Source organism: Hemicordylus capensis, chromosome 1, assembly GCF_027244095.1.
Source record: "Hemicordylus capensis ecotype Gifberg chromosome 1, rHemCap1.1.pri, whole genome shotgun sequence".
Taxonomy (NCBI): Eukaryota; Metazoa; Chordata; class Lepidosauria; order Squamata; family Cordylidae; genus Hemicordylus; species Hemicordylus capensis.
This window is the reverse complement of record NC_069657.1, coordinates 220288427-220310006: the sequence shown is the minus strand read 5'-3', so window position 1 is coordinate 220310006 and position 21580 is coordinate 220288427. Positions and strand designations below refer to the sequence as shown.

Below are 21580 nucleotides of genomic sequence, written 5' to 3'. Positions count from 1 at the left end.
TAGCTTTTGAATTTTTCTAATGGCCCAACATACCCTCTCCACTGAGTAATCAGAAGCACCTCCACCCCCACCCCGCACATACTGAAGACATACTGGAGACAAATTTGTTCACCCAGGCTTTTAGATTCAGGGGTTCTCAACCTTGGGTACCCAGACATTGGTGGACTTCTACTCCCATAATCCCCAGCCATAATGGCCAAATGCCATTGTTGTTGGGGGTTATGGGAGTTTAACTGAGAGACCCAAGGTTAAGAACCCCTAATATTCCATGTTTGCAAAAGATTCCAAATTTAATTATTTTAATGCTTATATTATTTTCATTCTAAACTGCCCAGAGATGCATGTTTGGGGCAGTATAGAAGTCTGATAGATAGATAGATAGATAGATAGATAGATAGATAGATAGATAGATAGATAGATAGATAGATAGACTTGAAACCCCTTTACTAACTGCTGGTCCGGGAAACTGCGCATGAAGAATGTAGCGGTCCTTGAAACTCTGCACAAAGAATTTAGCGGTCCTTGACTCCAAAAAGTTTGAGAAACACTGTCCTAGACAACATCATAGTGGATGACTTAAGTCAAAATTTCTAACAACAACAGCACAGATGGGAAATCAAGACAGATTATATTACTTCTCTCTTCATGAGTTGGATAAGACCAACCAGAGATCTCTTTGCAACCTCAAGGAATACAAAGTGCACTCGTTTCTGCTCCAGGGCAGATCATGACCCCAAATCACTGGGAGACGCCTTCCAGTTGGACTGGCAGCTGTAGTTTCTGTATATGTTTCCACCACGACCACTGATCAATTGAGTGGTTGCCCACCTTCTGACTGCTCCTACATCGTGTATCCTGGTGACTTCATGGTGGCTAAGGCAACCATGGTTTCCACTGGTACTCAAACTGTCAAGAAACCAATACCACAGACTAACCACAAGAGATAGATCTCCTGGTGCTGGACAACAGCAACGTCCTGCATCCAGATGTTCTCACCCTCTGTCTAACAGCATGGTGAATTGGCTTTTGAGTAAAATCCTACTTAACCTAAGGAAGTCTTCCACCAGATGAAATTACCTTGCCACGTGGCTCCGATTAGAAGCTTATGCAAAAACACATAGTTTTCAGCCTAGGCAAGCCACAATTAGGGATGTGCTCCTCTGTTTGACGATCTAAAATCACATGGGTTGGCCAATGTAACTTTGAAGGTGCACTCTCTTCAGTACATCTGGGCTGTGATGGGAAGACTCTCTTTTCACACCAGATAGTTTTTTCTGAAGGTCCTCATGAATTTGTATGGTTGCCAGAACCTAAGGGGTATACTCGTGAGTCAAACGGGCCGTAAGCCAGAATTTGGCTTTTTTAAAGCCAAATCTGGCCACCTAGCCACCCATTCGCACTCCTGTCGAACCGTGGAGCATACCCTTGGTTGCTTCAGCTTTAACTGAGGCCCCTTTTTGAACCAATGTGTTTGGCATCCATCAGGCTGGTGACTTTAAAAACTGCCTTCCTACTTGCTATAACTATGGCTAAGCGTGTTAGTGAATTGACAGCACTGTGGATTGATTTACTGTACACCAGGATCTATCCTGATAATGTGCTAATGCATATGGACCCGAATTTTTTTGCCCGAAGTAGTGTCAGATTTCCACCTAAACCAAGACATTGTTCTCCCTATGTTCTTCAGGGACCCATCTACACCTTTAGAATGTGCAATGCACTCCTTGGATGTTCGAAGAGCACTTTTATATTACCTGGATCACACTAAGGATTTCAGATCCACCAAGCACTTGTTTGTAACCTACAAGGGCTCTGTAAGAGGTTCCTGCATTTCCAGACCGGTATTGCTGTACTTACGTGAAGTTTGGAAACTTAATTTTTCAAAATGTAGGGGTCAGACCTACAACAATGCCGCTAACATGTTTGGGCGTTATAAGGGGATGCAGCAAACGATTTTAGAAGAAAATAAGTTTGCCATATATTTGCCCTGTGCAGCCCATTCACTAAATCTGGTAGGCCGAAGTGCTGTTGACTGCTGTCAAGTGGCAGTTAATTTTTTCTCTACAATGCATTTGCTCTATACATTTTTTTTCAGCCTCAACCAGCCGGTGGAAAATTCTTAATCACAAAATTCTTAAAACACAATTGTTGACAAACTGGAAACCCAGATGAGAAGAAGAGGAACAGTGTACAAAGAAAATACCAAACACATTTTCTTTCCTAAGTGATGTGCCAAATGATGTCACTTCATCTGCTGAAACTGAAAGGTACTCTCAGTGTTCCCAAAAGGTAACTGATGCTTACCCAGAGGACCTGGACACTAATCTCTCTGCCAAGGTTCAGCAGCTTCACTCATATGTGCGCCGTAAGTTCAGTGCAACAAAAACTGTAAAAACCAGATTCAGTCATGCTGAACTTTATAAAATAATTTCAGAAGACAAAATTGAGCGTGCGTTTCCAAACATAGACATTGCACTGTGTATATTTTTAACATTAATGGTCACAAATTGCACAGCTGAGCATTCATTTTCTCAACTCAAGTATATCAAAAACCCCAACAGAACAACTATGCAACAAGACAGGCTGGATGCCTTGTCTCTGCTAAGTATAGAAGCAGGTTTGTTACACCAAATTTTGAGGACTTGAAAAAAATCTAGAAGAAAACTTTAAAAAAAATTAAATAAATATTAAGGTATAAGTAAATAATTTGCTTGAGTCTTAATGTCTTGTCAGTTAAGCAATGGAGGGGCTGAGGTTGGGGGCACCATCGTTGGGCTGTGCTTAGGGCATCAGTTGCCCTTAATCCAGCCCTTAGTGTACCAATATATGGTCCTGCCTTTTGGACTTTCAACAGCCCCAAGGGCTTTCACCAAAGTAATGGCTGTTGTGGTGTCTTATCTAAGAACACAAGGCCTGACAGTCTACCCGTACTTGGACGATTGGCTTTTAGCCAGCAGCAATCGAGATCAGCTGATCTGCCAAATCCACAAGATGGTACAACTTCTGCAGGATTTGGGGATTAACATCAGTTGGAAGAAGTCACACCTGGAACCCAGAAAACGCCTGAACTTCATTGGGACAATTCTAGATATGGAGACAAAGAGGGCATACTTGCCAGCAGACCATTATCAGCGAATCAGGGCTCTTATCCAACAGTTTATGGCCGAGCCAACGCAAAAGGCAGTTAACATACAACAGCTGATGGGCTTAATGGCATCCTGCAACTCGACAGTGTGCTACACACAGTTGAGGATGCATCCACTACAAACTTGGTACCTTAGACACTTCCATCCCATTGTCGACAACCAAAAGATACTTTTGCGCATTCTGAAACGGATATTGATTTTGTTACACTGGTGGCTGGTGGAGGATAATCTACTACAGGGAGTCCCCTTCACGCCACTGACACCAGCTCAATGGGTCACCATGGATGCATCCCTGACAGGTTGGGGTGCGCACCGAGGAACTCATCACATCCAGGGCCAGTGGACAGGCAATCAAGCCAGACAACACATAAATTATTTGGAACTCCTAGCTGTATTCCTGATGCTGAAAGCATTCAAACCTATGCTCGGAGGCACTGTGACATAGGTCCAAATGGACAACATAAAAGCGATAGCCTACCTCAACAAACAAGGGGGTCCAGTCTCTCTGTCACTGTGCTGCCTGGCCATAAGGATATGGGAGTGGTGCATTGCCTACGCGATATACCCAGCTGCCATACACATCAAGGGAACAGACAATGTGCTGGCTGATGGTCTCAGTCGGACCAGTTTCTATGACCAGCGACAAGAGTGGGAGATCAAAAATACCTATCTCCAAGAAGTGTTCCTCCTCGGGCACTCCGGAGGTGGACTTGTTTGCCACATGTGCCAACAAGAAATGCTTCAAATACTGCTCTCATGCTGGCATAGGCAGGTGATCCCTGGGCAACACATTCCAACACAAGTGGGACAAGGGTCTCCTCTACCTACATCCTCCACAGCCGTTAATCGGTTGAGTATTAGTGCAGATAATCAGAGACAGGGCGATGTGCATCCTTGGTGGCCATGACAACCTTGGTTTGCACCACTACTATGGCTTGCATGGGGCAACGTCCGCAGGTTCCCACTGGTGCCCAATCTACTCGAAAGAGAAGGCAGACAGGTCCTGCATCCGGACATGAGAACTTTACAGTTGATGGCCTGGAAAATAGGGCTCTAAAGTGCATACTGCTCAATAGTAGGTGCCATTCTACAAGGCACGATTATTTCAGCAAATGGAAACATTTCAAGGCCTATGCTGGAGATCACAATTTCTGCCCTTTCTATGCCACTGTCAGACAGGTATTGCTATACTTAACCTCTTTAAAGCTGAGGGGGTTGGTGAACATCTCCTTAAGGGTGCACTTAGCAGCAATATCCACCAAGCACACTGGCTGGGGAGGCACGACGGTGTTTTCACACCCAGAATGCAAGGGGTTCATGAAAGGCCTGAATAATCTATATCTGCTGGTTAAACGGCCAATAGAAAATGGCGTTTGTCATTGGTGCTGTCGGCCTTGACTGAGGGACCTTTTGAACCACTGCACATGGCAACTATGCACATCCTTTCACTCAAAGTTTCATTCCTAGTGGCAATAACTACAGCTAACCATGTGAACAAGTTAACGGCCTTACGCGTGGATAAACCGTATATTCAGTTTTACTCTCATAAAGTGGTCATGAAGCTGGATCCCAGTTTCCGAATGAAGGTCATCACAGATTTTCACATTAAACAGGAAATCATCTTACCCACTTTTTCCCAAGAGCCCAAAACATGTTTGGATCCGGCACCTCACTCCCTGGATGTGTGCAGAGCTCTCTTGTATTATCTGCAGAGAACAAAAATGGTTAGGAAAACTAAACAGCTATTCATTGCATACAGGGAGGAAAATAGGGGACAACCCATTTCAAGATAGCATATGGTGCATTGGCTGGTGGAGCTGATCCTTCTCACCTACAGACAGCAGGGAGTTGCACCACCAAAGACTATTCAGGCTCATTCGGCGAGGGCTTACTCGACATTGGCTGCCCATTTGTCAGGCATAAAGATGGAAGACCTCTTCACAGCCGCCACGTGGTATTCTCAGCAGCCATTTATCAAGCATTACGCCATTGACTTACGCATGGTGAGGCAGGCTGAGTTTGGGAGGATGGTGTTGAAAAGAGTCTTGCCATAGCTGGACATCTGCTGCTCCCTCCTCCCTAATGAGGAAGCTGGCTAATCACCCATTTTTCTAATGATCCAATGGATCACGATCCAGATAAACAGATTGCTTACCTGTTGATCTGGATGTGATCCATTGTATTCATTAGATCCTCTCAAACCATTAGCCGCCAGCCAACAACAGAAAATGGAAGAACAGAAAAAATCCAGAGATCGTCACAGGTTGGCGGTCTACACAAAACTAACGGAAGCCCAACTGCCGTATATAGACAGGAGCAAGGCACGAGCTGGCGGTTGGGCAGTTGTGAGGAGCTAAGTAATTGGCCGTGAGGTTCCTGTGCAGGCGCAGAACCAATTTTTCTAATTAATACAATGGATCACTTCCAGATCAATAGTTACAGGTAAGCAACCTGTTTTTATGGATGTCGATGGATCTCTACCAGATCAAAAGACTGTTTTTGTGACTGGACCACCAGCCCTTGAGTTGAGCTGGCCTCTTGAGCCCTTACTCCCCATGCTCCTTAGGGCTCTCCCTTTGAGGGCATGTGGGGAACCCACAACGGCCATCCCTGTGACTATAGTTCCTGTCCTCAGACCAATGCCTATGAAATCAGTTGTGATAGGAAGAGGTAAAGTCAGAATTTTTTGTTGATATGTGGAATGTTAAAAAATAAAATAAAATAAAATAATAATAATAATAATAATAAACCAGACTCAAAGGCCAGTTGGGAATATGGGTGTTTTTTTAATTTTAAAAAAGTCCTTCCCAGCCTTGTCAGTTGGTAGCTGACAGCCATAGCAAGCATGGCTGAATTTAGGGAGGAAGAGGGAGGCCAGAAGAACCCTGACCAACGTGTTGGCCTGGCTCTTAAGTAGCCCAGGGATTGACTAGAGGGTAGAAGCAAGGTCTGCTCAGGCCTGACTGGCATTAGATTCTCATGTCACACTATCAGTCACCCTATCACCTGTCGGTTCAAGGAAGAGAAGCCCAGACTAGACCGTCCCCTGCCCACTTTCTCTCTGCAACTGCTGTCTGGACACAAAGAAGCCCCACTCCCACAGATATGGGGAACCCAGCCTATGTGAACATAAAAGGAATTGATGTAGTGGCACTAAATCTTTTTAACGTGAGTCCCTTTTTAAGGTGCCATTCCTGTATTGTGCCAAATGAACAGTGTGATACAAATGGTTCTGTTTTGTATACAGTGAAAGAGAAAAGCTCCTCACAGAGGACTGAACATTGTATACCTATATTTTGTAAACTAGCATTTAACAAGCACTGAACATCATCTGTTGGGTTCACATGCTTTTCATCACTGCTACAGAACACTTGAGGGTATGCGGAGTACCCATTGTTTAAATGGAAAAATACCATTTATTTAAAAAGATTATTCAATGCATTTAAATGTGCTAGGCTAAGCAGATATACTAGGGAAAGGTCCAATTAATTTCATGGGACTATTTCTGAATAAATACAGTTAAGATCAAGCTAAAAACCTTGCTGATGTTTTAAAGAGTTTTGGAGAAAGTAAATTAGAAGCCTTTGACAGCAATGATCAATTGTATCATATAATGTCCTAAGAATTGGAATTTTTGTTGTTGTTGTTTGTTTCATAACTTCTTTATAGATCTCTGTGCTCTCATGGTCTTTAGTCCACTAATTATTAGAAACACCCTGAATGTCTGAGTGGATTATTCCCAGTCCATCTTATTATGATGTAATTATTCGCTAAAGAGAATCCCATAATTAAATGGGCATAGATTTATCTCAACAACCTGAGCTGCATTGGAAGGCTATGCAGAGCAAATTTGACAGCATGTTGTTGGTGGCTAATAAAGCAATGGATTTTCTTCAAGAGTGTCTCAAGGTAAACTTATTCAATTTACCCAAGTGGAAAAGAGACTCATCTTTGAAGGGTTGCTGTTTGATATTTACATGTTGGAATTGTCTGTGTGCTGTTTATCTTTAAAGACGGCAAATATACTGCAGGGGCCAGAATTAAAGTTCCAAATGAAGGAGGTACAATCAAAACATTTTCCTCCAAGCTGTTGGTAACTTTTATGTTAGAAAATGGTTAAGAAGCTTTGATCTTGTCTTCGGTCATGAGCTGTGCTAAGGTTACGTTTCTATGGATTAAAAAGGAAAGGATGTCCCTAGATTAGCTGGAGCGGTGAGGTGACCTAGACTACTAATATCCAACTGATATTTTCCTAGGCAGTTCTAGAAGATCATACTATACTGTAACTTCTGAGAAGAAATCATGCTTCCCTTTTAGGATAAAACAAGATGTATAGAAGAGTTTCTCACCAACAACTGTGAAATTTGTCTGCAGCTTTATATCAAGTAAGCTACTTTTATTTTCCTTTAAGAACTGTTTATCTCTGTATGATGTTCAGTATTTGCTAGGTATGGGGTTTTTTTTAAAGCTCCAGGAATCTTAAATGGTGTAGTTATTGCTTAAAAATGAGAACATTTCACTTAATTTTAATCATTTAAAATTGCAGATCATGGTTGCAGATGTGTGTCAGTATGCAGACATCATCAGCATCTTTAAGCTTCTTTTTTGTGAGAGATTTTTCTGCATTTGATGTTAGAGCCTACTTTCATATCTTCTCATTACTTCACAACTCCATTGAGCATTCTTCTTAGAAATGTGCAGAGGAGGAGAGAATTATGTTAATGTGGGTATTTTATGGTAATTGCAGGCACTATTTTGTTGATACCTGTGTTGGTGTATTCCCATTTGCTTATATTTTTTTCTGGCACTGCAACCCTAAGCTAATCTTTTTTTAAAAATTCAACATTGCATGCTTCAAAATGGTTCAGGGTTTTTAAATTTATCATTGATTCAAACATATCGACTTATTTATCATTGAACCAATTGTGCTTTTAACTTAGAATACACATTAGAGTACTAATGTGAGTACAGTGCAATCAAAGTATATGTTATGGATGTTATAGTGTATACTGGATTTTGCTGATTGTTAGCCTTGTGGATGTTTCAAATGAAAATGTGGGATACTTATGTTCAAATAAAAGCTTTGGTACATGGTAGGTCCAATAAGAGTTGTTATCTGAATAATTTCAAGATATTCTTAGGACCAGCACATCAGCCGTACTTCTCTGTGTGAAAGTATATTTGCTTTGACAACAATCCTTTTTCCATTTAAGTTGTGTTAGTGCCCACTGTGTATATGGTGCTACTGGCAAAAGTTTAGGAATGTGAATTCAAAGTGTTGTAAGACAGTGCTGTTGGCAGCCACATGTTTAAAATTAGCAGTTAGTTATGTACATGAAGTGAATGTGATTACCTGGGTACTGTGAGGGGCCTCAGGCAGATCTGTCATCCTTCTGGGACTTCCAAAATGGGTGCAGATGACCTAGAACCTCGGAGACAATATATGGATTGAAAGGCTTGTGCTGGCAGATTGCCGGCCACACATTGGGCTGTGGGATGTAACTCTGATGTGGGGTGGAGTCAACAAGCTAAGCTCTGTTGTAGCATCCTACAGGAGAGGGGAGGAGTGGTCAGATTAAAAAGGATAGGCAGAATAGGAAGCATTAGGTTAGGCAGCAGTGCACATGTACTAAGCCCCCTCTCTCATACTCAGAAATGTACACGTGCTGCGCTGAAGAATGGTGTGAGGGTAAGCCTGGATGAGCTCTGTAAGCAACTGCGTTGTTACCCAGCTGTGGTACTACCCTGAGGTTGGTTGTTCCAGGGGAATTAGTTCTAACTGTTTAGATTTATGCAACTAAGGTGATGTGCCCATAATAAACTAATGTGTTTTTCCTTGTTGATTTCCAAGCCCTTAAAGGACTTTCTCTTGTTACCATTTCCCTGGATATCCAGTCATGTCTTATGCTATCATTCCTTACCCATCAGTGAGAAATGGGACAGTCCCTACTTAAGTGAACTATATACAGGTCTGATATTAAAAACTGAAATGTAATAGAAGGTAGGAAGGGTGGCTTTCAGGGCCAAACTTCATGCTCCATTAAATGTGTAGCTCAGAATGTCAAAACATGTTTCAAACAAATTGATTAATGCGTTTAGCTGCCAGTCATGAAGTACAGAGAAATGAGCTTGGTATGCTGGTCAAATATTTTATTTAATTATTTGTTTCTTTGTTTGTTTATTTGATTTATATAGCGCCCTTCCTAAAGTGGCTCAGGGCAGTTTACACTAAAATTAAAAATACATAACAATTAAAATTAAAAAAAAAAAACCCAATTAAAAGCAGATTAAAATTAAAATTAAAACTAGATATTAAATGCCAGGCTAAAAAGATGGGTCTAAGACACTCCTGAAGGCCTCCAAGGCAGACAATCCTCTTATATCCATGAGGAGCGTGTTCCACAAGAAGGGGTGACAGCTGATCCCAACTCTCCACCAGATAAACTGGTGGCACCCCAAGATGGACCCCTCCTGATGATCTTAATGAGTGGTCGGGCTCTTGTAGAGAAAGGCACTCCCTCAGGTAACCTGGACCTGAGCCGTTCAGGGCTTTAAAGGTAATAACCAGCACTGTGTACCATGCCGGAAACATGTCAGCAGCCCGTGCAACTGTTTAAGAACAGGCATAATGTGGTCTCTTCAGGATACCCCAGAGACCACATTTTGAACTAACTGGAGTTTCCTAACTATGTACAAATGCAGTCTTACATAGAGCACATTGCAGTAGTCCCACCTGGAGGTTACCAGCTGATGTACCACTGTTTTCAGGTCATTGTTCTCAAGGAACGGGCGGAGTTGTTGAATCAATCGCAGCTTGTAAAAAGCTCACCTGGTCACAGCCTCAACCTGAGGCACCAGGGTGAGACCCAGGTTCAAGAGCACTCACAAGCTACGAACCTGTTGTTTCTGGGGGAGTGGAACCTTGTCCAGAACAGGAGGTTTTATCCTATCTTGCAGATTATGAACCCCAACAATGAACAGCTTGCTTGGATTCAGCTTCAGTTTATTATCCCTCATCCAGCCTATTACTGCCTGTAGGCAGGCATTTAAGGGGCTAACACCATTTCCTGATATTGATGACAAGGAGAAATAGATCTGGGTATCATCAGCGTATTGCTAACACCCAGCACCAAATCCTCTGATGACCTCACCCAGCAGTTTCATGTAGATGTTAAAAAGCATTGGTGACAGAATGGAGGAGCCCTGAAGAACTCCATATAGTAGCTGCCGTTTTGAAGAGCAACTATCAGCGAGCGCCACCTTCTGAAATCTACCCGAGACATAGGAGCGGAATCACTGTCAAACAGTTACTCCTATCCCCAAATCTCTCAGGCAAGCCAGAAGGATACCATGGTCAATGGTATTGAAAGCCGCTGAGAGCCGAGCAGGCTTCTGCCCGTGTGGTAGGTAGGCGGAGCGGCCACTGGGCCTGTCTGTCCATCCGGCCCAGCGGCCCTTGAGAACTGCAAGGCACTCCAGCACGCCTGAGCAGTAGGAATCAAGTGTTGCCGCTGCCACACGGGGGGAGGCCTGCTTGGCTCACCTCACCCCCAGCCCCTCATCCCCGAACGTGCACATGGTGGCTGCAATTATGGCAAAAATTGGCAGGGCGGATGTGGGGCAGTGGCAGGCTTCATAGGAGGTCATCCAGGACATTTTTTCAGCCCCAAAAATTCAGGTTCTTTTTAACCTTTTTTTAAAATAACCAAGGCGAGGCCCTCGCTGCGGGGGGCCTCTGAAGTCATTCAGGTCCAGGTGCCAAAATTACCTAGGTGCATCACTGTGTGGGGCTAAGAAACAGCCAGCAGCAAGAGCACTGAAAAGCAGTCTGCACTTGCCTCTCTGTGCATAACAGTTTACTGAAATAGATATTAACCAGCTTGACCGGCACTGAGCATCTGTGCGCTAGCACTGTATTTCTCTCCTTGCCCCCCGCCACTGCCCCCTCACCACAGATACCTTCCCACCCTCACCTGAGCCCCAGATTCCTCTGCTCCTGCTGCTCCTCCTCCTCCTAGCAGATTCGGACTAGCTCCCAACTGGAGCTACAGCACCGCCCCTCCGGAGCAGCAGCAGCAGCGTTGCTGCCACTGCCACCTCTGACTGGGTTCGACACTGGTCTGGCTTTGCGCTCCAGGCACCACCAGCGTGCCACGCATACACATACCACACATCACCTTAGCACTTTACATATAGAGACATTCCTGATTCCACTCCACTGCCTTGTCCTTGCACACCACAACTCTTTCCCTTGGATTCTACAGTCTGTGATCAACAGCAGCCCATGCTGCAATAAATCAGTTTCTCCCCCCCCCCAAGATGGAGCAGCACTTTCTGTCTTTACATTACATTACTCTGTATACAATATCTTGTGGAAGGAGACTGCAGTTCTCAAATCCTGTTCATTCGGTTACCTTGTTCTTGATTCCCAGTGCATGGGGATTCTCTATAGATACTCAGGATTGAGGGAAATGCACCCTACACATACTCAGGTACACATTTAATTATTATTCATATGTTCCGAGATGAAGCCCTGTTGCTAAACATAAATGCTTGGACAGAGGTCTGTAGCATATTAAGCCGCCAAAATAGGGTGTTTAGTGGTAGTGTTCTTATTTCATCATAGTAGCTTGTGGCCATCTTTATCATAGAGTTCTGTGGCTAGAAGGCCAGTCAGAGGAGAGCTGCTACTGTATTGAGGGCTGCCTCTCTAGTGTACGTGCAATGTATGCTGGGATATCCTTGGACGACCCAGCTCTGTTTTCCTGTACCGGGGTGCCCAGCTACCTTGTTCATCTGTGGAGTGAGTGATCAGAGCCAAACAGAGGTTCTGCTCATCTGTCCACAATCTAAAAACAGTGGCCTCTGTGAAATATTGGCGGGTTTGGCTTCCATGTTTTTTCTTGAAATGGCAATATGACAAAGTAAGAGTGATAGCTATGCTGAAGATCAGTTGGAAGGGTTTGGGGCAGGAGGGGTCTCCTGGAGAGCAACTCACTGGGAGTCCACTGAAACCTGGAGCTGGCCCTGCTGAAGGGCCTGTTCTGAAATAGCTCCCTAATTTTCAAAATGTTTTCTTTTATCTTGACTCCAGCTTTCCCATTCTTCAGGAAATGAATGGTACTGTTCTGATTTATATAACTTCTGTGTCTAAATCCCAGCGTTAGGTAGCTAGTGCAAAATGTGGCAGCCAGGGTTTTGTCTGGAGCTGCCCAGTAGGAGCATATCACTCCCCCTTTGAAAGAGCTGCACTGGCTACCAGTTCAAGGTGCTGGTTTTGACCTTTAAAGCCCTTAAGGGTTTGGGCCCGGGTTACCTGAGGGACTGCCTGCTCCCAAGGGTTGCTGCTCGCTTGACGAGGTCATCTGAGGGGGCTCTGCTCCAGGTGCCGACAATGAAGGAAGCTCGGTTGTAATGCACATGGGACGGGGCCTTCTCTGTTGCTGCCCCCAGACTTTGGAATGCTCTCCAGCTATTCGCTCCTCGGTCTCCATCATGGCTTTTAGAAAGCATGTGAAAACTTGGCTTTTTACTCAGGCTTTTTTGTGATTGTCTCCATTTCTGCTTCTTTGTATATTGTATGGTTATTTTTATGTATGTATTTTTAAAAAATTTTAAATTAGATCTGTTTTTATATTTTAGCATAATATTTTAATTGTGTAATTTTTATAGTTTTAATTTTTTCTATGTGAACCGCCTTGTGATTGTTTTTAATGAAAGGTGGTATATAAATTTAACAAAAAATAAAAAATAAAATAAAATAAAATTAGCTCTGCTAAACAAATGGAAAGAGAGACTTGCTAAGGACATGTACTTGCACAATTACCAGCAATCAAACTGGTATCTTCATAATCACTGCAGTTGAAGTTAAAATGTGAAGAAATCTGGAAGTTGCTGGAATTTTGGAAGAAAAATAAATAAATAGGTACAGTTGATGTTTTGGTGGTGGTGGTAAGCTTTGAAGAGAATACTCTCTGCATTCATAAGAGATAGACAGAGATGTATGAACAGAAAAATATGAAATAATGTGTAAACATTATGGCAGCTAGGTGTGAATTTAAAGACAATGATCTGCTAGTTTAAGAAAGCCTATTGAGTCAGAAGAGAGTGCCATATGATATTTAAAATGTCAATCAGCAGGAGCTTTTTCACATGGGGCTTTAAGCTCTCTAAATATCTGATGAGAAAAGCCACTTTGAATAAGAACCACGACATTATGGAAGCAGTTCCTCTCCATCACTGAAATCCAGGATTTCTTTTACCCCAGACATAAATCAGGCTGAGCTTCAATTCGGAAGGAATAACCCGAATAATGTGTGAAGTGCTCCCAAAGATATCACATGGGACTTTGGCAAGAATCTGGCTGACGTGTGAATGCACATACTCCCTTCCAGTGGAGAGTCGAGGTAAAAGCCCCGTGTGAAAAAGCTCCAGGAGATTGAGACTAGTAGAACTTTACTAAAGCCTAAGTTCCCCATCACCATAGCAAACGTTTATCAATTTTCTCTATCTAGTATTTGCTATGAATTGTTTTGTTCAAAAATATGTTGGAATGAGCTTGTTAGATGACCTGGAACTCCAGTCTCCCCTTTTCTTGTTTATTTATTTAACATATATTTGTATACCGCCCACTGCCAAAGTCTCTAGGCGGTTTACTGCAATAAACCACCTAGCGACTTCTCTCATACTTCTTCATAGGATTTCCAAATTCCAATTTGCTCCCTCATTGTCTAGCTTAGGCACATGCTTATGTTCTCAAACCCCTTCCTCCTCCCATTTTTCTTTGAGGTCACATGCCCTAATGCAGATAGGTCTCCTCTCTGCGATGATTTGCCATCTTATTGTATTCACTTGAACACTGGATCTATTCCCGAGGAGTTTTTATGTGCCCTAATTAGGTGTGTCTGTTACATTTTTCTTTCTTTCCTTCTCCTCTTCTTCTTCTTAGCTACCTTTTCATGACAGTATCCTATCCACTTCAGCAGAAGAAAGGAAGCAAGTTCTAAATATAGGCCCTAAGAAGGGCAGTAAAAGTGACAGTAATTCCTTCGCCTGATAAGAAGATTGAGGTAATACATCTCCTGCTGTACTCTACAAGTTTCCCATCTGCAGAACAATCCAGGGGAAATGGCGGCTGCTTTGCTTTGGTAAATGTGAAGATAACAAATTACAACATATTTTATTCCAGGTTGGTATCGTATCTTACTACATGCATATATATATTTTTTGTATGGCGTATCTGGAAATATTTTTCTGTTGTTGACTGGTTGGCCAAAATGTTTAGGTGCACTTCGGTTTCTGCCACATACCTGATTTGCACAAAAACATGTTACCTTTTGTGTGACATAAAAGACTTTTACATCAAGAGCTTAATTTATTCAATGACAGCTTATAGCTAGAAACAAACATTTTGTAAGCTCAGATAGCAAGACACTTCATAAAGAACCAAGAAGCTTACTAAACCTGACTTGGATTTTTTTCAGACTTTGTCCATGACAGTCAGCACTATGAATTGTTTAGAATCTATGCTAAGAATGAGAGGATCTGAACTGAGTTTATTTGCCCTAGATTGGGTGGTGGGTGGTGGTGTGTGTTTGTTTTTAATGTTTTTGAGCCCCCACCCTTTCTTTCTTCTCCCAGGTATGAGTTCTGACAACAGTCTCCATAGCAGCGTTGTCGTAGGAGACTAATGATCTCTCTGTATTATAGAAACAAATGCTTTTATTTTTAAATCTTTTGCTTAAAATAGATTGAACTTACCTGTGTACCAAGAGATGGCAGTGGGAAAAACACATATGTGTGTGTGTGTGAGATATTCATGCTAATTTTTTCCTTGTATTACCATGATTGCATTCAATGAGCTGCATTCAGTTTTTCCCTGCCACAAACCTTCTGCATTATGACTACTGTAGCCTGTTGTTTTCTGTATTTGATGTTTTCACACATGTATGCATGTTGTGAAACAGAGGCACACTACAAAGGCATATGTTGTGAAACAGAGGCACATAACGTTATTTTTCTAGATATTAAGGTAGTCTAAGGAAGATATTCTCAAATATAGTCATGGTGAGCCTTTCTTTAGTGCTGTGTATGTGTGTGTTTTTAAAGAAAACACAGAAAAAAATGTACAATAGTTGCTCATTTGCTGAAGGAGATTCAGAAACCTCCCTACGAGGTAGTGTTTTGTTTGCAAGGATATTGTGTTTACCCAGAGCTGAAATACCAATATTTTTTCGAGGGTAATGTTATTTCTTTGGCCTGGCTAATGGATTCATTGTTCTTGCAATTTCTGTTGGAAATGTGTTTATGTGAGAGCCATTTTCACCTAATTGGATAATGCCTATGACATCACTACTAAGAAGTGACACAACAATGGCTGCATTCACACAAAACGTGGAACTGAGGTTCCAATGGACACGCGGTTCCACCCACCCCACATGAGTACCTATCCACATTCGGATGTACCACCCAAGACCCGAACTGCAGTTAGGGAGACTGCAGAGAGGAGGGGAAACTGGCTGCGCAGGTAGGGGAACTGGCTGCTGAGCTTCCTCCTTCATATGAAGGACAGCTGCCAATCAGAACAGAGAGGAAGGTGCTTCCTCCCTCAGCTCCAGCCTCTTCTGAATTCTGACACACCACAACCAGCTGCAAACCTCAGGTAGGAGAAACGAACTCACTACAGACTGAGAGTTCAAACTGGACTTTGGGAAGGTAAACCTCATTTCGCTTTTCCAGTGGGGCAGAGGTTCCATGCATTCATATGTACAAGAAATCAAACCTCTGCCCCGTTTTACTCCAGTTTCCTGTTACATGCAAATGGAGTCTTACTCTACCATGAGTCTGTGCTATTCTGTGACTTTAATTAAAACGCTACTCTTATTCTATTTCAAAGGTGTGCAACTTGTGTGTATGTTTTGGCAATGGTATAGGACAAGTACAAGTAAGAAAAGGAAACCTGCACTTTAAAATCATATATCTGGATAAGAACATAAGGCAAGACAGAATTTAAGCCTTCCAAACTGTAAATTAGACAATATAAAGGTGCACAAGTTATCCTTAAAAAAAAATAATTTCATTCAAAATGGTTAAAATGAGGTTGTGAGCTGAATATGCATCTTTAAACTGTGAGATGGGATAGTTTAAATTAGATCGGGATTAAATTGCAAACTAAGAGTGAGATAAAGTTAGACGTGAAAGGCCTAATTCATGCTCACCCCACAAAGGAAGGAGCCACTTCTGTTTCCAAGTGGAGGGCTTTTTGTGTGTGCTTGCTCTCATGTGTTTCTGCATTGACCTGGATGTCGATGAGAGACTGAACTTCTACCTTCAACAGTTCTTGCGGGTTTCTTTTTTGTGATCATGTTGTTTTCTGTCTGCACCAGAAAGCGGAACATTGCCAGCTGGCTTTCAGGACCTACCCGGCCTTCCCTAGGCCTCCCACAGTTTCCACCTCGCTGACTATCAGACTTGCTTTTAAAAAAATTACGTTGTGCACTTCTGGTTCATTAACGTCCACAACAGACCCCCACCACACACAGACGCCCTTCTGCTGAGCCTTTCCAGAAAAGAAACAAACGTTTGATATAGTTTTGAGTGTCTCCTGCTTCTCTGGAAATTGTTGCTTCATCATTAATTAATCACAGCCTGAAATAGTTTCCTCCTGCTGGAACTTTCACTTTTAATGGCTTGACTATAATCCTATGCACACGTCTTTGGGAGTAAATCCCAGTAAATATAGTGGGACTTACATTTGAGTGAACGAGCATAGATTTGTTAAAATCTTAATTTCCTACCTTTAAACACACACACACACACACACACACACACACACACCTAATTGGTACCCTTGCAATTACTGAGAGGAAGAGAATAAGGAAAAAAATAAATAAATGCTTGTGAGGGGAAACAATAGGAGAGCAGGGGAGGAGGAGGATTATTAGGTGTTGTGTTCTGAAGGGGAGGGGTCAGAGGATCCAATCGGTGCCTGTGATTGCTGCTGCTGCTGGCTGTTCTCCTCCTCGTCTCTTTCCCTGGCTTGAAGTCTGCTGGATGCTGTGCCGAAAATGGCTTCTTTCCTCAAAGCTCTCAGTCCTCCCTCCCATTGTTGGAAGAAGTCACATTATTGTAATGTGACAATTACAATGAGCTTTGTAATTATTACCATTGCAAATGAATGAGCTTTGAGATTATTTTAATGAAAAGCGGTATAGAAATCGAACAATAAAATAAACTAATTAATTAATTATCCGTGGTGAGGCTTACACCTAAATAAACATTAATGTGATTTTTAAAAATAAAGGTGGGATGGTAATAGAAGATCATAACAGTGATAAAACTGGTCTTGAGTTCTTTAAAAAAAAAAAATTAAGGCAACAACCCTGCGAAGGGCAATGACAAAATACAATAGTAAATATATACTCACGCAAAACTGGAGGGAATGTGCTCTGGGAACCAGCCTTTCAGTATGTCACCATCTCTGCAGGAGGGTGTCCTGAGCCTGAGTACCTAGCCAGCCAGCCATGAGAGGATACTGCCTGATATTTCTTTCCCTCCCTCTCCTGGTGAGGACTTACCTTGGCTTGCTAGACAAGTCCTCCAATGGGGAGCCAAAGGCATGGCATGATAGTGAGTCAGGGAGTTGGTAGGGGCCCACAGTGTACCATGCTAGTGAGTCAGGGAGGTGGGAGGGCTCGGCTTTGTGTCTCCTCTGCAAGGCTTTAAAATACCCTCAGGGGGGTGCGTACATCTGGTTGAAAATATCTGCACTAGGATTTGCAAGTCAGAATATCTGAGCAACAGAAGGGGGGGATATTTTATTGGGGATAGTGCAATTCATACATGGGTGTGGATGTCTTATGATGTTAAAAAATCCCAGTTATAACCTGTGTTCGTGATAGAACAAATCACCATCTAGAAGCATCCTTGATCTGGTTCTGTGCCACTCTAGTAATGACTGTGGAGAGGAACAACATGAGTTGGCCAACTGATATGGTTCCTTCCCAAGTCAGCACTGCCAGCTCCCAAAGAATGATGGTGGTATTGGAAAGGACAATGTTATGTGTGGAACCTTTATAGCCTTTCCTCACAGAGGGGTGTAGAATCAGACTACAAGGAAGCATCTCCCATGCTGCTTGGTCCCACTGAAAGCAAGGAAACGAAAGTCAACAGTTACTGTAAATCACAGAAGTTGGAAGGGACCCAGAGGCTATGTAATCCAAATTCTTGCCAAAGATAAGATCATCTATCCATTAGCTCTCCACGTTCAACTTATTCACTGGGCCCTGAACAGAAGGCCAAATGCATTGCAGAAGATGTTTGTGGAAAAATAGTTCAAGATGACATTTGCAAACAAATCAGGTCTCACCTTGCTGGGGAAAGGAAGATCTCTTAACAGCTAGTCTAACTTGAAAGAAAAAAATTAATTTTCAGCTCAAGTTATATGTTCAGTTAGACCCTCTGAGTCCAAACAAGCTTCATCCATATCATTCCAACATAAGAACATCTTGATGTACACCCCCCCCACACCGCAACACAAATCCTTCAGACTGTGTTTTCTGATGGAAAGCATACAGCTACAGAATACTGTATGTGTAGGAAGAAATCCCTTCATAACTCCAATGGACCTCAATTCAGAACATAAATTCTTCATAAATGCATGCTGATCCATTGTGAACTGCATGGTATTCTTTGCTCCCACAATTCTTCCAGGAAGATTTCTAGAATGTGTATATATGTAACAGTTAAAATCTTGCAAAAATGGTATTTCAGAATAAATCAGAAATAAAATCTTGCAAAAATGGTATTTCAAAATAAATCAGAAACAATATTCTCACTCTCCCCTCTTCATTTTAAGGCATCATTGAGATTTTGCATTTACATACTTGAGCATCATCAAGTCCTTATTAATGTGCTTTGTTTCCTCAGTTAGACTTCTGACTTGTATGTAGCAGATGATCCATTCGGAGAAACGAGGAGAATCTCCAAGAATGAAGGAGAAGATGGAAAAAGCTGCACGCTTGCGCAGCCATGAAAATGGTGCTGCCCTCTTTATACTTTTTAAAATCATTAGATGAATATAATAGAAGATATTATTAATTTTTGTTTAGATTTGCATTTGTGTATTTCACCATAGTAGCGCTACCATCTGTACAAATAAGGTCCATTTTCAGTCAGTGCATATCTGTTTGCATTGAAATATACAGTATACTTTTTAAAAATTGCCCATTGGTTAGTCTTATGCAAAGCTCAGAACGTAAAGTGTTGCATAAAATAGTGAGTGTTCCTAATAGCAGAAGGGTACAGCTGTACGTGTATAGGCTCCCTTTAAAGACCTTCACTCCAAAGTGTGGAGGACAGGGCCAGCAGGAATGATCCTGCCCCCACCAAAGGTTCACTAAACAACACATGGAGGAGTGTGTGTGTGTGTGTATTATACACCTATATAGACATACATATGTTTATAGATTATATACACTCTCTTACTAGTTGGATTTTCAATAGAATTGGATATAAACGTCAGAGGCGTAACTAGGGAAAACGGCGCCCGGGGCAAGCACTGAAATTCCCCCCCCACCACTCTCCTTCCCCCCGGCTGCCCCCGGAAATATGGAAATGTGTCACAGTCATAGTCAAATGTGGGTTGTGGGCTGCATCCGTGCAAGTATACTGGGACAGGAAAAAGGAAACATGAGGCTACAAGGCTCTTTAGAAATATATATTTTAAAGAAATGTCTTGCATACTAACAGCCTAAGTTTGCAGTCCTCATGGCCAGAAAATAAATGCTTTAAAACATAGTAATAGGTTTTGTGTCCCAAAATGGAAAAGACAAGACAGGTATTCTAGTCTTTTCCATCATAGATATTCTAGTCTATTCAAGATTTATGCTTATATTATAATAGAGACTTAAATTATAATAGACATATATTCTAGTCTATCATAGATATTCTATGTTTATTAATTCTATAATAATGTCTATTTGTAGCACACTTTACGTTGGTTGTATTCCCGGGAAACTCAATGGCCACATTCAGCCACCATTATTTGAGCCATGATCTCCTCCTCTTTCTGCTTCCCTCTCATACACAGTCTTAATAAATAACCTCCTGGTTTAATTAAATCACTGTTTGCCTATGCACCTGAACAGCAAAACTGAGGTTTGGGCCCTTCATATACCAGAATTGCAAACCACACTGTGTGATCCTAGTTTGGAGGGCTTACTCAGCAATTTATTGGATGTAAGCTGTGAATGTGAATGCATCCAATTGGACTGAACGTAAGGGCAAGTTATGGTTTGATTACGTAGGAAGCTGTCTACAGAGTCAGATATTGGTCAACCTAGCTCACTATTGCCCACACTGACTGGCAGCAGCTCTCCAAGGTTTCAGGCAGGAGTTTCTCCCAGCCCTACCTAGAGGTAGGGATTGAACCTGGGATCTTCTGCATGTTATTTGCAATTACATCTGACTTGCTTGAAATTACACAGGCAAATCAAAAAGATCATGAATAAGTAGGGGTGAGATTTTTCTTTGTTTTAAAAAAGCCTTCCCAATTTCCTCTTATTTTTAAAACTCTCTCAAAGGAAAATATAAGTTTAATATGTAAAACAAAATACACATTGAATGAAAAACCGTGATTAACTTTTTAAAAACTATTAAGTATGTAATTAGAAGAATTCCATTACATTAGGATACCAGTTTCTTTAAAGCCAGAAATAATACCTACTGAAACTTTAATTATTTAAACAAGGAGAGAAAAAGGCATGTTATCTTCCCTAACAAAGATTAAAATCAATTTAATTGGTTCTCCACTGCCTTGACATGATTCTCGCTGTGAGTCAAGCAACCAAAAAGGGAAATTAATATCACAGCTGTTAATCAAGTGATATTTGTGCACTCTATCTTATTAAAGCTACAGGGGCAGAAAGAAAAACTTCCCATTGCTACTTTTTGGACCAATTTGTTCACACTGTATTAAATGGGATTTCCCCCCCTTCAAAAATATAGATGCTGTACTTATGTTTTAGAGACAGAACATCTACAATATGCACCAAATGAACAAGGCTGAAAATGTTGTAGACTGTATGTTGCTAATAAAAATCTGCTATAAAGAATAAACCTAATATTAATCCAGACAGACTGAACATTATTCAAAAATTATATTAATGAGTTCCAAATTAAATTGCCACCCCACCCCCCATGCTAAGGGATGATCCAGAAGTTGTAATTACTAGCAGAGCTGCAAAGATCTTGTGTACTAGTACTACTAGTTTCCTTTTGCAATCCCACCTCTGCAAAAGGAAACTCATGCATGCAAGCCAGGAGAGTGACTTGTGGCTCCACTTGCATTGCATGAGTTTCCTTTTGCAGAGGTGGGATTGCAAAAGGAAACTCGGGCAATGCAAGTAGAGCCACAAGTCGCTCTCCTGGCTTGC

The 21580-nt window shown here is 41.9% G+C and overlaps 1 protein-coding gene and 1 long non-coding RNA gene across 10 annotated transcripts in view; one reads left to right on the top strand and one right to left on the bottom strand.

Annotated features, from left to right (window-relative positions):
* The window catches only part of LOC128338160 (uncharacterized), a 34771-nt gene extending 29926 nt beyond the window's left edge, over positions 1 to 4845 (bottom strand). Inside the window, exon 1 of the long non-coding RNA XR_008312538.1 lies at positions 4773 to 4845. This is a non-coding gene — a long non-coding RNA (uncharacterized LOC128338160). The remainder of the gene's footprint in view (positions 1 to 4772) is intronic.
* A 631-nt stretch (positions 4846 to 5476) lies between these two features.
* Positions 5477 to 21580, top strand: part of MPP4 (MAGUK p55 scaffold protein 4) — a 62851-nt gene continuing 46747 nt past the window's right edge. For 2 of the 9 annotated variants that reach the window (XM_053280096.1, XM_053280065.1), the window contains exons 1-4: positions 5477 to 5588; positions 7464 to 7531; positions 14095 to 14334; positions 19074 to 19184. In XM_053280096.1, coding sequence (XP_053136071.1) covers positions 19100 to 19184 — 85 coding nt within the window. In that variant the 5' untranslated portion in view covers positions 5477 to 5588; positions 7464 to 7531; positions 14095 to 14334; positions 19074 to 19099. Of the gene's footprint in view, positions 5589 to 7463; positions 7532 to 13997; positions 14335 to 15389; positions 15808 to 15839; positions 15861 to 19073; positions 19185 to 21580 lie in introns of those variants that run through there. The other 7 variants (XM_053280115.1, XM_053280105.1, XM_053280076.1 and 4 more) reach the window with 5 other exon arrangements.